Below are 17,856 nucleotides of genomic sequence, written 5' to 3' on the forward strand. Positions count from 1 at the left end.
TCCCTGCAACTATTATATTTCAAGTAAATAGACTAAAGTTCAAATTTTGTCGGAACTTGAGACAGTTAAATCAAATGTATAAAACAAATTTTGATTCTGCCATTGCTATGAACAGAGTCGTTTCAACAACAATGAACGAGAAGAGTGATAACAATGTCAACTACAGTTGGACCACGTTTCAGCGCCCGGTCTCTCAGATGACTGTTCTTGTGTCGATGAAAGATGACGCTGATACCGAGGATAAGACTGAGGTCGAGATTCAGTTGGAGATTGAGGTCGAGATTGAGGCCGAGACAGCGTTCGAGACAGCGTCCGAGACAGTGTCCGAGACAGCGTCCGAGACAGTGTCCGAGATTGAGGTTCAGACTGAGGTTCAGACTGAGGTTGAGGTGGAGGTTGAGGCTGAGGTTGAGGTGGAGGCTGAGGTGGAGGCTGAGGTTGAGGCTGAGGTTGAGGCTGATGTTGAGGCTGAGGTTGAGGCTGAGGCTGAGGTTGAGGCTGAGGCTGAGGCTGAGGCTGAGGCTGAGGCTGAGGCTGAGGCTGAGGCTGAGGCTGAGGCTGAGGCTGAGGCTGAGGCTGAGGCTGAGGCTGAGGCTGAGACTGAGGCTGAGGCTGAGAAATAGAATGAGGAAAAGACTGAGGATAAGCTTGAGGATAGGCTTGAGAATAAGCTTGTGGGTAAGACTGATGATAAGACTGAGGAAACGAATGAACAAAAGAATGAGGAAAAGATTGAGAAAAAGGTTGGGAAAAAGTTTGGGGGAGAGGTGACGAAAGAGGCTGAGAAACAGGCTGAGAAAGAGAAGGTGACAGAGGAAGAGAAAAATGCTGAGAATGAGGATGAGGTTGAGAGTGTGGATGAGGAAGAGACTGAGAAATATAAGTAAAAGACTGAGAAGAGTGAGGTTGTGGTTGAGAAGAGTGAGGTTGTGGTTGAGAACAGTGAGGCTGTGGTTGAGAACAGTGAGGCTGTGGTTGAAAACAATGTGGTTGTGGCTGGGTAGAGCAATGTGGTTGTGGCTGGGTAGAGCAATGTGGTTGTGGCTGGGAAGAAGAATGAGGAAGTGGCGAAGAAGAAGGGTGAGGAAGTGGTTGAGGCTGAGATTGAGGATGAATATCGGTAGAAATAATAGTACTCGTCGACTCAATTCGAGGAACGTAATGAGACGAATGCCCAAAATTAAGACCGTTAGGCAAACCATTCGACGTTCCTTCCATTCTCGCTGTTCCTGTTGATGTTCCGCTGATCGTTAGATTAGCCATAGATGTGCTCGTCTCCCCGTTCACTGCTGCTTCCAATCTTTGCTCTAATTCTAATTGTTTTTTCAAGAGCTTTCTCTCCTTCGCTCGTCGATTTTGAAACCAGATTTTCACCTGCAACAGCAACTAGTTACTATCTTCATCGTTAGACGGTGGAAGTTCGAAACGCAGACAAATTTCAGAAATTCTAAGAAATTTCAGAAATTTTGGAAAGTTGAATTGATGGAAATATAATGGATCATAGAAGTCATTTGATTTTTACTAAAAAGTTATACATTATTTTTAGAAGCCACAGGGATACAAGTAAAAGCATGTGCTCTTTATTTTCTAATTCTTCTTCGACTCTAAAACTTTTGTAACGTTAATATCGCAAATATTCATACATGTACATATGTCACTTACTTGTCGTTCAGAGAGCGAAAGGCTGATAGCCAGTTCTGTCTTTCGGCGGATCGTGATATAACGGTTGTAATGAAATTCCTTCTCAAGCTCCAGTCTTTGATGATCTGTGTAGACCACTCTGTATTTGTCTTTCGTTCGAGTCCTCCCTGTGAAAGAAAAAGAAGAAAAAAAAAAAAATCAGAAAACATAGATAACAGTCGACATTATATTAGATATTTAATATCTGCCTCCCTAATTCTTTTGTCAATAACGCGTTTTAACAAAGATAACACCTTTTTTCTCTTGACGATCATACGAGCTCGAATACTATTAATAATTGTATAAATAAAACGAGATTTGTAATAATTTGCTAGATCATGCCACACGTAAAATAAAAATAAAAAATAAAAACTCTATATTTTCATATATCAGGAAGTTATATATATATATATATATGTATGTATGTATGTATGTATTACAATTTTCGCAAAGAAACTACAGGCGTGTTTTCCACAGAGATCACAAAAATATCTACTTGCGTATCAACAACAAGTCTGAACGCTCGTTGTGGATTTTAATTTTAAGTTCGTGCTGCGTACGAATTTTTTAATCGGATGTAGGCGAGAATTCGAGGAAGAATGACGAGAATTCGAAGAGGAAAGAGGAGCCGGACGAGGCGTGAATTTCGACGTGGCATTCGAAACGATTACACGAAATATGTATATACGTAAAATGAGAAGGAAACTGAAACTGCTGCGAAACGCCCCGAGAGAGAAAGAGAAAGAGAGTGTGTGTGTGTGTGTGTGTGTGTGAGAGAGAGAGAGAGAGAGAGATGGAACGGGAGAAAGGAAAACGATTAGATAAGGCCTCGGTGACCGGCGAGATCAAAGGCGTGTACGTTAATCCACCACTCCTCGATAACAGTGCTCGAGGCCTTCGAGACATCACGAATAAGCTTCGACCTTAGACTTTTCGATGGTATATTGTTGGGATCCAGCATGGCTGGCACCGAAATCACCGAGATCACTATGTTACGCTTTGGTTTGTGCCAAAGTTTCTCCAGTATATACTGTTTTTCTCTTTTTTTCTCTCTCTCTCTCTCTCTCTCTCTCGAGGGTTCCACCTTGCATTTTGCTTCAAACATTGTCTCGTATATTTTTCAAACTTTTTGTGATTCGTAATCGACACAATTGTTAACTATACTTAATAATAGGCGTTTCAATATAAATTTCAGTGTTGTTATTCAGTCGAATTGAAGCAATATAGTTTCAGTTCAATATAAAATAGATAAAATACTGAATTTGTTACTCTAGAGTTAGTCAATTTGTATAAGTATTTACAACACGTATCAATTACTCGCTTAGTGATCTCCGTTTTTGTATTTTTTCTTTTTTTTTTCTTAAGTTATTCGTAAGAATTTACTGATTTTGAAATTCTCACTGCAACTTTTTAACAAAACCTCAACCAGTGTCGGATATTTAATTTAATATTGATACTAATGATTGAAATAATTTCTTAATTACATCCACGTGTATAATACACCGACAAAGTTTGACTCGGAGCCTGAAAAAGATTCTGTATGACAGCCGTTCTTCTAAATATTGTAACTTTGACTTGACTTAAATGTGTGTGCAGGAGAAATGGAGATTTCCGTATCTGTTACACTGTAGGTGACCGGGGATTGAAAGTATACACACAAGTATCGTGGCTGTTCAAACGTTGGAAACAATATATTATGACACGTCGAATTTCGAATCTTGCTCAGATTGCGCTCGATCGTTATCGTGTGTACGAGCACTTGGGACATTTTCGCAGTAGATAATAGAAAAGAAATGAAACGGTCGTTGTTGGGAGTACAGGTACACTCTTTCATATTGGGTGAAAAGCAAGCTTAGCAAAACGAGAAGCTTCCATGCAGAACAAACGTATAAAGTAAATTTTCTCTTTAGACACCAGTTTTACATTTCTACGAACGTAATTTGAAAAAGAAAAAAGAAAAGGATTCTAAATAAATATCGCGAAAGCTTCAGATGCATGCCACACGGTACAACAGTAAATTTCTGTCTTCAGAATTTGAAATTTTCCAAAACAAACTCAAATATTGATGAACGAACGACTTGGAATAAACAAGGCACGAAGAGTCAACCGTGTACAAATATTCGAGTATCGTTTCCTTCCTCGGCTGGCAGACCGTGGCAGATATTGTTCAAAATGGCAAATATTTGCCATATTAAGTATAATCATTCGTGCAAAAAAAAAATCGTAAACAAACACGAAACAACATTAAATCTTATCGCGGGGAGATTGTCGTCTGAGCGAGAAAAATGAAGAAGAAAGAGAATTCGGAACCCTTCGGATCGTACACTCGGACAGTTTAATCCACAGTCGATGAAAACACGCTGTCTACGTGACGAACCGATTTCCTCCCGACGGTGTCCCGATTTTTAACCGAGAGTCGAAACTCCGCTTGAACTTTCACACGTCCGAGGAAAGGAGGAGGAAAGAAAGAAAGGAAGGAAGAAAAAGGAAGTCCATCAGAATCCCAGAGGAGAGAAAACGTTGTTTGAAGGGGGAAAACGTTGTTGGATTTTTTCGATGTAAGAACCGCGCGCGCTCGCTCGCGGTTGTGTGCGAGTCGGCAAGGATTACCGTCGGCCTTTTTCATCTCTCTGATATCGGAACTCGCACCTACGATTATCCGGCTATACACGGTTCCTTGTCAACACTCGATCTCTGCTGGTGCTCTGAATAGCGCAATTGTTACACTAGGTCAGTTAAGATAATTTTATTTCGTCCATCGGCGCCTCTGCTACGTGCATCGACACATGTAGCTACACGTGTAACTCAACAAGCCGCTCGTGTCCGTTCATCTCTATTTATTTTCCAATTCTGATACAGATTTCTATTTTATTCATCTAATCTCGCGCTCGTCGGAACTCTCACAGCAACTGTAAGAAACTGTTTGTGACTTATTTAATGAGTAATTATATAATTATTATTATAATAATATATTATATTATATTATAATATATTATAATAATTATTATATTATAATATATAATATATTATTATTATAATTATTATTTAATTATTATATAATTTATTATATTTATTATATTTTATTGATCTGATCATATAATTTATAGTTTTATTCATCTAATCTCGCGCTCGTCGGAACTGTCACAGCGACTGTAACGAGCAGTTTGTGACTTATTTAATGAGTAATTATATAAGTATTGTTATAATAATATATTATTATAATAATAATATATAATTATAATATTAATAATATATAATATATAATATTATATTATAATATATAATATATTATTATTATAATTATTATATAATTTATATTTTATTGATCTGATCATATAATTTATAGTTTTATTCATCTAATCTCGTCGGAATTGTCACAGCGACTGTAACGAGCAGTTTGTGACTTATTTAATAAGTAATTGTATTATTATTATAATTATTTAATTATTATATAATTTATATTTTATTGATCTGATCATATAATTTATAGTTTTATTGATCTAATCTCGCGCTCGTTGGAATTATCACAGTGATTATAACGAGCAATTTCTAACTTATTAAATTATTATATAATTATTATTATTCTAATATATTATTATATATTATATCATAATCATTATTTAGTTATTATATAATTTAATTCACGGTAATTATGTAATATGAGCCCATTTTGCAAGAAAACACACTTCCACGCTACTCGACAAGAAAGAACAACGCGAATCGTGAAACATAAATCCAGTTAGAACAGTGTAGCGCAAATGGAAGAATTTGAGGACGAGAGTGGAGGAAAGTGTCGTGCGATAGGTATTTGTACAGAGAACAATTAGGAAGGAACCTCTTTCAAAATACGGTATATTTTTCAACCAACCATGTCGAAAGTATCCCCTTCCCCCTTCTTCCTTCTGTGAAAAATCAATTTTCCAAAGACTAATGAGAGAAAGAAATAGAACTTTACAAATTCCTTCAGAAAGACACTAATCCTACCAGTTGAAGAACCCTCCAGTCGAACTTAGAAACTGTCAGAAGTGTGAAATGACGAGAGAATATAGCAGCAACGTTAATCATAAATCGAATAATGGTTCTCGAAAACTTTCATAAACCGTTCAGCAACATTGACTTCTCGATATTAACGATACTCGCGCGTAGAAGTATTACACGGCCAAAATTCTCAGTCTTTGCAATTTAATTTGAAATCTCTGTTAATCTTTCATTCGTTCGTCGTTAGTTCTAAGAAGCTAACTTCACCTCGTTCTCCACAAATTATATCGACTGCCGAGTGAAATCGGTAATATTTGCAATACAGATTTCTAATGCCCCGCTTTAATCAGAGCGAGTCCGCATCAGGATTTACGTACTTCCACTTTACAATATGTACATGACGGAGCAAGAGAGAGAGAGAGAGAGAGAGAGAGAGAGAGAGAGAGAGGAGGAAACATTTTGCGTACGATCCGACGGAAAAGTGAGACGGCCGAGGGAACAAAGAAAGAGGGCTCATGGGGCTCGTTGCCACCCCATTATAGCGTTCGCGCTTCCATCTCGCCATGCGAAATGGTGAAAGCGCGTGCCCTGCTTTTCCTACCCTGGTGTGTCCTCGTCTTCTCTTTCTTCCACCCCCTTAACCGCGATTCCCTCGTACTCGACGCGACGCGCCACATTTCTCTCTCTCTCTCTCTTTCTCTCTCTACTCGCACGGGTACCATTCGTCAGTGGCATCACAATTACCTCTATTGTGCCGTGCAACATTTGTATATATTGCATGTCAAGTGTCTTTGCTACGCGCTAATGCAACGCGACGCGCGTTGAAATTCCTTCTCGAAATTCATTCTCAATTGAAGCGGAGAATAGAACGCAATATTACAGAGAGATTCGTCTGTGGAGAACGTAGAAATCGTTATCATCGTGCGATTTTATCTTCGATAGCGGCACGACGACGACGACGACGACACCGTTTCGTTAAAAAGTTTCATCCAACTAATCCGTGGAATTTAATTGAATTGCAATCTCGAGTGCACCGACGTGCACCGACCGTTCGTTCTCGTCCTGAAACGTTGAGGCTTCCTCGAATCTCTCAGAATCTCAAGATTTTGTCTCGCGAACGATCGAGATCTTTCCCTGCGGAATCGACAACGCGTAAGACAGATCCATGATTTGTTTTGACCACAGCCTGACACTCTGATCTTGACAAATATGCACCGATCGTTTGACAACGTGTCGAGAGGTCTCTTCGACAAATACCCTCTGAAATTTTCCCTGCAAAATCGATGAATTCTGTAGGCTGATGATTCATTTTGCCAGAAAATCAAAACTAACTGCTGATTAATCTGCCGAAGCTAATGAAGGTCTGCTTCCTAATGTTTCTTGACAGTTTCAACTAAACAAGACTAAACAATAGTTCGTTCCTTTGTGTAGGATTTATTCAGTTTCATTTGGTCTCGGTCGGCAAACAGGTAGTACAATACATCAATTGAAATCGGCAAACAGTCGTTTCGATTTTAGTATTTGCGTTTTAACTTTGCTCTGCATGTAGTCTCTCTCTCTCTCTCCCTTTATAAACATATACGTCTCTGTAAATACAAAAGCATCGACAAAATTTCTTCTCGATAACTCGAAATATCTATTGTTCCCGGATTAACTGTTCCTTCTGTGAATTATTGACATTAAACTGACATTTATTTCTACGTTCGTGAGACTCGCAAAATGACTTCAATAAGTCACGGTAAAGTCTCGCGCTTGTCAGTCAAGTTTTTTTTCTTTTTAATTTCACCAAGGACACAGAATTTACTTAGAGTTAGCAATTAGAGTAGCAGTTGAGTTTTTCAGAAATTTCCAAAGATCGCGTCGACAACACAATTGCAAGCACTTGTTTTTTTTAAATTCCTTGTTATGAAATTTTGCAACTCTGGAACCGAGATCGCCACGTTAGATTCCATTTCCGCGAGAATATCTTTGTTGGAGGACGCCGTAGTTTCTTGCCAGACGCGGTCAAAATGGCGCCAGTAATAAAAACGGGTGAAAACGCGTTTCCGTGCCGTCGATGCGACTCGAGCGAGAAACGCGGTCGTTCCGAAGCCAGCGTGCCAACTATAACTAATAATCGCGTGGAAAAATCGCGCGGCGATGAGAGAGAGAACGCGAATACATATAATATTGAGACTCGTCCGTGTGAGGAGACACCCGACTGCATGCAATATAACCATAAAACGGAGATAATAGCCAGTGGAAGGTATTGAAAGGTCACGGCGGCTCGTGAAAGAGACGAAGAGGGTGAAATCAAGGAAATGCAGTGTCTTGTGTCTCGCGATCCTCAATCGTGATAGTTTCGATTGTTATCGATGCTATATCGGGAGAACCTAATATTAATGGAAATTAAAAAATTTCCAAATCCTCCAGTTACAAATGGTATAACAATAAAAGAGGAAATTATTAAGAATTGTAAATTTGATCATTATTAATTCATATTCCTGGCCTATTAAGTTCTATTCGAATTAATATTCTGAAAGATGATCCAATAATATCATAAAGCAAGTATTGTGTATAAAATACCAATATTTTTATGATTTGTTGGCATTAATCATTTATTTATATAAATTTAATTTATAATTAATTTAAATATTAATAGTTTGATTTCCCTTCGATTTCTTTGGCATAAATTCGAACGACTGATCAAATTTGATCAAAAGTTACGAACTTTACGGTAATCAATTTTCATTTCGGTAATAAATGCCACACAATGTTGGCATCATGCAGAAACAATCGTGCTGCATACTGTAGAAAACATTTCGATCATTTGCGTATAAATCAGCGTTTCATGCAGTTCATATAAAATCATTATACCATGCAATAATGTCATCGTCAATGTTCGTATCGTACGAATATGAAATGATGGAAACTGACAATCGGATATGTTTATAATGTCTGTAACATTTTGCGTTACAACGACACGAACATGTACGTTACACGTACGAAAGATATGCACACCACGGGGCAATCTACAGATGGATAAAAGAGATTGAAATCAAAATTAAAATTTCTTCTAAACATTCTGCATAAATCTGAATTATCCAATTCCTTCGTGAAACATAATTCTTTCGGCTCTAAAGTGGCATCTTTATATTTTATTGCGATTTTTAGCGAAATGTAAGACATCAATTGCTTTGAAATCGATTTTAGAATAAAAATTTTATATGTAGTAAAATCAACAATGGAATACTACTCTTTCTAGAGCTTTAGAATTTTAGCGTTTAAAAGTTTTAGAAATTTAGAATTCTGAGGATAAATTCTACCGAGAAACCTTTTTTCTTTTTTTCTTTGTTTTTTTATGACTGTTTACGGAAAGACAAAGTAAAGAATCGTATTGTCCTCTTTTTCCTTTTTTTTTGAAAATATTTACACAGGATTTTAGAAGAAATACTCGATCGCATTCGTTACTAATTAACGATATATATAAAATAAGATGACACAATGTAACAACATCAATTTGTTATTCGTAATTCGTACCATCGGTGTTGTTATATAGCTCGTAAATCTTCGGATTATCATGTATATTGTACTTCGTAGTTATGTCGCATGCTGTAAGAATAGAAAATATTCGTCTAAATATAATCTACAGTAACTTTGTCACTACAGATAGTTTCGTCGTGAAATTATATTAGACAAATCCCTTCTCCCTTTTCTACTCTTTCCCCCGTCTTTTGATTTTTCTGTAGAAGCCATAAATCTTATTTATCGGTATATACACGTACATACAGTACGCAAGAAGGAGCACAAACGATAAATTGTACGTGAAGAATTAGCACGGAGAGAGATTTACCGAAACAATTCAAACACACGCGAATTATAGAAAACGCAAAGCGTGACTCTGCGAATCTGCAATTTTAATTTAACAACAAAAGTTCAGTAGTTTGTAACGTATAAACAGACAGTTCACATGATAGAAAATTTTTACGAATGTGAAACTTTTCGAATAAATTTGAAAAGAAAAATAGAATGTCACAACAAAACACTGTAGGCGTTTGATACTTTTACACTTTGAAATCTCCGCTATTGTCCAATTTGTATTTTATACGAATTAGATATATAAAAGTGGAGGAACCATTTTCATAAGAATCCTCAATGCTAATTGTGCCTCTTGCAAGTTTCTAGAAACGTTCAAACATTTCCGCGAGCGCCTACGTGTCACAGACAAAATTCGAAGGAAGATCTTTTGTAATTTATGTAGTAATGTACTGGGTAGACTGGAAAGAGTAGCGTTCTTAGTTTCGTTGGTCCGGTTGAAAATGGAGGCGACAAGCAAGAGGACGGGAGATTATCTCACAAATATTTGAGAGCAATTAGATGTTTGCTCGTCTGTTACCGTGTTTACATTGTTCACCGTATCTAGACTGCGGAGAGACGTATTTAAAGCCGAAACTGCTCCAGCTTCTCCGACTTCTCTCCGTGATTTTTTCTTCAAAATCTTCCCCGTTATATATTTATAATTATATATTTATAATAGTCAATTGATCAGTTTCTACGTGTAATATAAATTCACATGTCGAAACGTGAAAGATCTTCTATGGAAAAAATGTCAATCATTTATGCAGACATTGTAATAAAGATATATAAGCGTTCGTAACACGCTGTATTTGTTTCAAGATTCATGTGAAGTCGAAATTCCATAGTAGCTAAAGTAAATTTCTAAATTTCAAGACAATTTCTTCGTAGTATCTTAAAGTTTTTTAATTCAAAGTTCGCGAGGCTTAACTCGACGTAAAATTTGTTCCACGCGAAATCGAAATTTCTGTTTCTGTACTAAACTTCAGGAAACGTGCTTGTTAGATTATCAGGCCCCGTATTTATTGTATTGAATTTGAATCTCCGTGTTATGTTCGTTTATTCAAAATTTATACTATTCAATATTTAGTGTTTAATATTATTTTATTAATATTTAGTGTTTAATATTATTTTATTAATATTTATCGATTAGATCGTTCTGCTCTGTAGATTCGAACGTTATGTTCTGCTAATACTAAATACCAAACACTAAATGGTAAACTTTATTGACGAATAAATCGACATATAACATCGGATTTCAAAGTTAATATAATAATAGGGAGACTAGGATGTTCGATCTCTAAATCAGTATTGTTTGTGTCGCGAAACGTATATCCTTCTACAATAATACGTAAATACCGTGTACGATTTGCCGGTTATTCGAAATTTACCGATTTCTTAGTACTTTTTAATAATTGTCACCTATTTCTATATAATAAGTTGATATTTTTTCATTGAACGTATCAAGAAAAGTTGGAGAGTGCTTGCATGTCTCGAAATTTTCTACTACTATCTTTTTATAATATTTATTACAATTATTATTTATTACAGTAGCATAATATATTATTGTAATAATATAGTAATATTATTCTTAATATAATACAATATTATTAATATTATTATTAATATAATATAATATTGATATAGTGATATTAGTATTGATATAGTAATAGTAGATATATAATGTATAGATATATAGTAATAGATATATAGTAATAGTAGATATATAGTACTAATATTATTTATTACAAAATTTTACCTTATAAGAAAAAAATTATTGACACGACTTGGCTTATTCTAACAATAAAAAAGTCTATATTCTCGGAAAGAATCAATTAGCAATTTTTAACTTGTGATTTGGTAAAATTTCGCCGCAATAATCCAAGGTGAAGGAAGATTGTGCAATTTTCGACGGGACGATGGAAATTCTTTTCACTTTCGTTCAATTTATTGGCCCAATCTCTCGTTCGCCGGCGCGATTCTTAAACTCGTACAGTGTTATCAGCAATAACAACAAGCGTCATTTGGATCTCGCACGACTTTGTAGGATCGGTATACACATCGACATATACCTAACACATCGCGAATCTGTCTCCCATTGCCCAGGCGAACGAAGCAATTCTGCCATATCTTCAACCAGTTGATTTGCCAATGTTGCTTCCCGTGCGTTTGCAATTCGTTCAATTAACATTTCATCTTGACGACTCGAATAAATAGCTTGCGGAACGGAATGCTCGAATAATATCGAAGCACAATCGGACATCGAAATTTCTAACTTTCGTTGTAACAACAGCAGACTATATAATGCAACTAGATTGGAAAGAAAAAAACAAAGAGTATCTGATCGATTGTATTACCTGGATTAGTCGACTGACTTTGGTACGAAGGTCTTCTCATCCATTCGTAGGGGTTCTGCCGTAGTGACGCCGATCTCGCCGATCTCGCCGATCTCCCCAATCTCGCCGGTTCCGACGTTGACGCCGATGTCGACGGTTCTGACATTGACGCCGATGTCGACGGTTCCGACATTGAGGCCGAGGTCGACGGTTCCGACATTGACGCCGACGTCGACGGTTCCGACATTGACGCCGACGTCGACGGTTCCGACATTGACGCCGATGTCGACGGTTGCAACGTTGGCGCCGATCTCGTGCTGTTGTTGCCGCTGTTGCTGCTAGTAGGGCTGTAGTTGGACGACGTGCTGGTGTTACTTCGCTTGCCGGCGTTGTTTGTCGGCGAACTAGTAGACGGCGTGGAAGTAGGATCATCACTGCCATTGGTATTGCTGGTGTTCGAAGGACTCGGCTCCTCAGGATTGACCAACTGCGGCCGCCCTCCGTTGTTCCACGCCGGAATGGCGGAAGCTGCAGCTTGCATGAGCGTATGCGCCTGCTGGACCTGATATTGGTGTTGCAAATGGGCGGCGTACGGATGATTTTGCGAGTAACTATAACCAGGTATCACTTCGACTGGATTTAGGTATTGCTGAGGATAGATGGGCTGGTGTGGTGGGTGCAAGTGGCCATGGTGCTGATAGTTGTACCAGTACTGAGTATTGTAAGCACTGTTGGCAGTGTTGGGCTGCTGTTGGCCCTGTCCAAGCTGCTCTTGCTCTGGCATTTGCTGTACCAGCGGCTGCTGTACGTTCTGCTGCTGTACGTTCTGTTGCTGTACGTTCTGCTGCTGTTGGTACATCACTACCGGGCTGTAGTATGGCATCATTTCAACGTTATCCGCGTCGTCCGGCGTTTCTGAATTCGGTGGGTTGTTCGTCATTGTTCTACGCTGTTTGATCTGTCTGACGAATCTGTCAACGAACCACGCCGCGCGTATTTGAAAATCTTTCTATCCACGAATGCCAGTCGACGACAATGCCTATAACAAACGATATCTCTTATCGAATCTTGTGTCTCGGCAAGAATTATTTCGTCGTCCTGCAAGAATTTGCCGTTCGAAGAATCCTTTTCGTCACTATTAGCATCTATGGAACTAAGATGTCGTATAACGTTAATATACGGCACGCGTTATACACACATTCGATCATCTCAGTATTTTTTTATATTATCAATCGTACGCGAATCGCACGTGTGGAATGCAAACACTGGAAGAGGATATCACTGGAGGATTTTTCGATCCCCAGGAAAATATTCTAAAACTTTCTCGCAACTAGTTCACTAGATTGCCTTGGCAATGGCAATGACGATCCCGACTGAATGCTCCACGAAATTTAAAGCACGACTGGCTATCCCCAACGAAGCTTGCGAAGAAATAAACACGGTTGGAAACGCCTACGGTCGGGTCTTTTCCCCTTCTCGTTGCCAGGTTGCAGCCAGTCAGCGAACGGTATGGCTCGCATTGGGCTGTAATGGCGTCAAGCAAAGCTCCCGACCCCGGCGGAAACTGTCGTTGGATGATAAAATCGGTGGAAAATCCCCACTAGTTTTCGCGAACACGAGAACGGCCGAACTAGACAGCATTTTTCTTTCTGTCTTTTTCTTTTTTTTTCTTTCTTTTCGCACCTGTCGCCGTTTACCAGCGCTCGGACGAGTTATGGAAATTTATCCGGTGGAAGAAGAATCTCTCTCGCGTGTTTGCGCGGCTCTTCGGGACTTCTTCGCTATGAAAATCTCTCGCTGCTTCGCGAGAAAGTCGATTCGGCCACGGCTTATTGTTAGATCGAGATCGTATATCTATTAGCGTTGGGTTTCGCTGAAAAATGATTTCCGCTCGCGGTCCAACGGTTTGACAACGCTGTTCGGTTCGAGGAGGATGTAAGATTTTTGATGAAGAAAATCGTTTCGAGAGTGTTTCTAAAGGCTTGCAGTTTAATTTCCTTACGAACGAATGATAAATTGACGGAAGAATGTTTCCTTGGTATTTCTCCGGAATACAGTTGTTTGTAATGTTGCATTGTATTGTTCGTCAAGTGTCCTAAACGACTGTAAAAATGACGCTGACTTGAGAGGTTGATATTAACGCTAGAACACTAGAATTGACGACTAAAATGAAATGACGGAAAATTTCCATCACAGACGTTGAAGAAACAGAAAATCTTTATAATAAGCTCTTATTTATGTATTTTACGAAGAATCATTCGAATCGCCAAATACACTGTTGCACATCTATAAGATATTTCACAAAAATATTAAAATGGCCATTTTTGACCATTTTGGTAGTTTTGTTGAGTTTGAATTTCCCCTCCGTTTCGTGTGATATTGTTCTGCGATCATTTTGAAAGTTTAAAAAAAAAAAGGGGGGGAAAGAAGCAACGTAGACGATAATAGTAATTGAATGGTTGTCGATCGAAACAATAGAAAAAAACGGACGATTTTTAGATGCTCGATACGGGACATTCTCTCTGAAAAAAAAGAATTAGGAGAAACAGGCTCGCAGATAAACGACCGCTCAAGGTCACAGCGAATAACAACATGCCAACGTCTTGGAGTTAATTGTTTAAAATATAAAGCGCCTAGAAAAAGAGTTTCTCATCTTTTCCTATCGTGCGACGCAAATTCGTGTTACGTCCAATTTTTAAGAACCTAATTCAGTCAGATAATTTAATTCTGAATCAAAATCAACGTCGATTTCTGTTTAAATCGAGAAATATAACTGTACCAGAACCATGTTTTAATTATTATCGTTTAAATTGTAATATTAAATTATAAATTATAATAATTTCTTCTTCTGCTTTTCTTCTAATTTATCCATTGGACGTTAATAAATTTACCAACTTTCCTTTATTGCCATAATTGGGTAGAAAAGGTGATACATTAAATGGAAAAATAAACACTTCCCTCTGTCTTGTTTCATTTCGTTGCTTGTTAAATACGTTCCTCAAAAAAAAAAAAAAAAAAGAAATGTTTTCTTAGCGCGAATCAAAGTACGTGATAGAAAATGTTAAATAAAATGTTATGCTCGATCGTACGAGACACTGAAATCATTATTATCCCTATTCGCTCGGCGAGGAGGCTCGTAGAAATTTTGAAATCTCGCTATCAGCGAGAATGTAAAGTAAATAGTATCTAACAAATCAATTCCGAAGCAGATACAATCTACACTCGTAAATTTCAATAGTAGCTAACAGCTGAACTGTGCCTACAGCTTTGTTAGATTAATTCGATGGGAAACAAGTGTATATCGCGCAGCGGGTATATCACGTACACGCGAGGAACACGAGTTTCGAGTCACTCGAAAGAAATATACGAGCACTATACACTGATAAGCGGTGGATATCTTGATTATCATTGCTCGAAAAATAGTATACAGCCGAGTGAAATTGTCCGTGAATTACATGCAGTACATTATATATTATACATGTGTAAACGTAATAAATGATAATCATCGATCTTAATCGCAGAGAACGGTAAGTCGTGGTTTCCAAGTTATGGCTTTAAATCATTTTCACGGTGATTTATTACTCGCCGCCGGTGCAGTTTATAATTGTTATACTGTTCTTAAATATGTATGATTTTGTTACGACCAAGCAATAAAGTAACTTGCCCCCTGCTGCGTGACGAATCTATGTAACATCCCGTTGTTCGTTTGATTCGCTATCGTACGCTCTTGCGAGACGAAAAATATCAACAAACCCTTCAATCGATCCTCGAATATAAATTGCGTAAATTGAAATTTAAACTTCGATCGAAATTTTTTTCAACGAGACAGAATAATGTTTTAATTTTCGCTTATAAATTTCCAATTTAACAGACGATGAGAAAATACAGTCAACTTGGGTAGAGTCTCATTGGCAAAGGACAAACGATAATTTAAATTCATGTGTTATTCATGTAATGTTGTAATTATAAAAGATTTGAATCAAGAAGTGAATTAGAATTTTGCTGGTGGGCCAACTTAATTGTAACTTGTTCAAATCGATGATAACTAAAACGTACAAAATCGAAATGCAATCGAATATAATAGTTCATAGATCGTGTTGGCTTGATAATCTGAAAAGCCGATTATGTTGGCTTAATCTCTCGTAAATCAAGCTTAAATGACAACTTCCGGCCGACAGCAACAAATTGTCTTAATATTGATTTTTCCTATTTGGAAACCGCTTTGTCTACGAATACATTTTCTCGTCTCCATTTTTCACTCTTTTTCTAGAATATTCAATCGTCAAGGACGTGTTCCTTTCGTTCTTCTCTCTCTCTCTCTCTCTCTCTCTCTCTGGATCGTACAGTTCTTTTCAGGTTCGTAGGAAATATTTGTTCGTAGGAGAAGAGAGGTTTAGGAAATCCAATTAGGATTTCTATTAATATTCGGATACTAAATATTTAATTATTAAATCGCAAAATAGACTTGGACGATGGAAATTCACAAGAAATCACGCGTTTTTTTTTCGCATTTTCTGATATTCGACATTTCTTCACAATACGGAAGAAGAAAACAAAAGTCATACGATCAAGTTGGGAAGAAGAGGCTTCAAAATGTCTAAAAATTGGAATAACTGAATAAAAATTTTATTATTTGAATGATTTTGACCTTTAGGAACAAGCTCGCCACTTATTTTTAACTATTTTCCCTATTTCTGTTGTTGTTCCGCTGTGGCGTTACTATCGGGGTGTCTTTCCTGCTACGCCAACTCCACGTGCTCACTTGCATTTCTTCTTCTGATCAAACAACTTGTAAAGAACGTTCCACGCAAAGTCTTTCAATAAATATATATTTTCTCACTGTTTACTGGACACGCGTGTTTTTCCACTAATCCAAATTCCATCAATTTCGAATGTTCATGACGTCCCTTTTGAAAAGCATTTACATTTTGCGAGCAGATTTTTCCCCAATACGAAGCAGGCAAAAAGTAAGAGAACAAGAATTTTAAACGAGCATCTTGAAAATACTCTTCGTAATGCCACCGCCTGTATCAAACCGAACATCGATGAATTAAAAGAAAGAAAAAAAAGCTCAGTGTTTTGATTAAAAATTTTCATATTTTTCGAATCAGTGTATCGTTTCACTTGTAAAAGTTGTTCTTCTAAATCCTCGTTTCTCTTGTAAATCCTCGTAAATAATATTGGTTACATTGAATTGATAAAAAAAAGAAATATGTAAAACTCGTGTGCGACAATTTTTTGAGGGCCAGAAGATGTGAAAGATTGGACAGCTCGTGCTTTAAAACTCGATCGATCAGATTCAGTCTGGAGGAAAATCTCTCGATTGAAAAATGTTTCTCCTCGGAAATGTTAGGTGTCCATGTCCAGTTTCCAACATTTCCGAGAAGAGAGGTGTTTTTGCGTCCTCCACGCGACGAAACGCGTAAAAACACCTCTCGGGGGGGATGAAACGAACGGGTAAGCCTCGAAACGGAAGGAAAGGCTTCTAGAAATGAGTCTAGATTTATTGTTTTATGATTTTGTTTGTACGATATTACGACAGTTCAAGCAGCTATATCCCGAATAAAGGTTTAAGGGATACGAGGCCGTTTTGCAGCAAAAGCTCGTGAAAATAAGGACCAGAAGAAAAGGAAGAACATCCACAGTAGTAATCGAGCTTATTTTCTAGCAGTCAGCGCAATATTGCGCAACGTTCTTCCCTTCGAATGACGGATGACATCCCTAATGCGACAAAAGGTGTTTGTTGATGTTGTCGATGGCCAGATGATTTGTCATCACATTGTGAAGCGGCGTTTCAGCGTTTAACTTTTTCTAAAGATCTTTACACGGTTTTATTAAACCCTGCTGTTCGGGACACCCAGATCACAGCGACTGCAATAAATGCAATTTCTCGGTTAATTTACGAACTTCTAAGACGAGCAAATAAGCAACAGCGGTGCTTATTTGCATTGTCACAACAATGATGAATCATTAACGAGCAAATGACTCGATGCAACGAAAAAGAAACAAAACTTGCTCGAGACGAAAA

General features: G+C 37.7%; 1 protein-coding gene across 1 annotated transcript; it reads right to left on the bottom strand.

Moving 5' to 3' along the window:
- On the bottom strand, window positions 1-13,204 carry LOC122528814 (segmentation protein fushi tarazu-like). Its single transcript, XM_043654336.1, has 3 exons — window positions 11,850-13,204; window positions 1,663-1,808; window positions 1-1,374 (listed from the first exon to the last, which is right to left on the bottom strand). The coding sequence occupies exons 1-3, from the start codon at window positions 12,766-12,768 to the stop codon at window positions 157-159; spliced, it is 2,283 nt and encodes a 760-aa protein (XP_043510271.1). The 5' UTR covers window positions 12,769-13,204; the 3' UTR covers window positions 1-156.
- Window positions 13,205-17,856: the final 4,652 nt, after the last annotated feature.

The sequence above is a fragment of the Frieseomelitta varia genome, unplaced genomic scaffold, assembly GCF_011392965.1.
Source record: "Frieseomelitta varia isolate USP_RPSP 00005682 unplaced genomic scaffold, Fvar_1.2 scaffold_261, whole genome shotgun sequence".
Taxonomy (NCBI): domain Eukaryota; kingdom Metazoa; phylum Arthropoda; class Insecta; order Hymenoptera; family Apidae; genus Frieseomelitta; species Frieseomelitta varia.

Bases quoted from the DNA above. Each gene is read 5' to 3' on its own strand.
- LOC122528814 (XM_043654336.1), bottom strand. From the start codon at position 12,768: ATGACGAACAACCCACCGAATTCAGAAACGCCGGACGACGCGGATAAC. The intron at 1,809-11,849 runs GTAATACAATCG...TTTCTTTCACAG, and splicing joins AAGTCAGTCGACTAATCCAG to GGAGGACTCGAACGAAAGAC. The intron at 1,375-1,662 runs GTAAGTGACATA...TTGCTGTTGCAG, and splicing joins TTTCGCTCTCTGAACGACAA to GTGAAAATCTGGTTTCAAAA.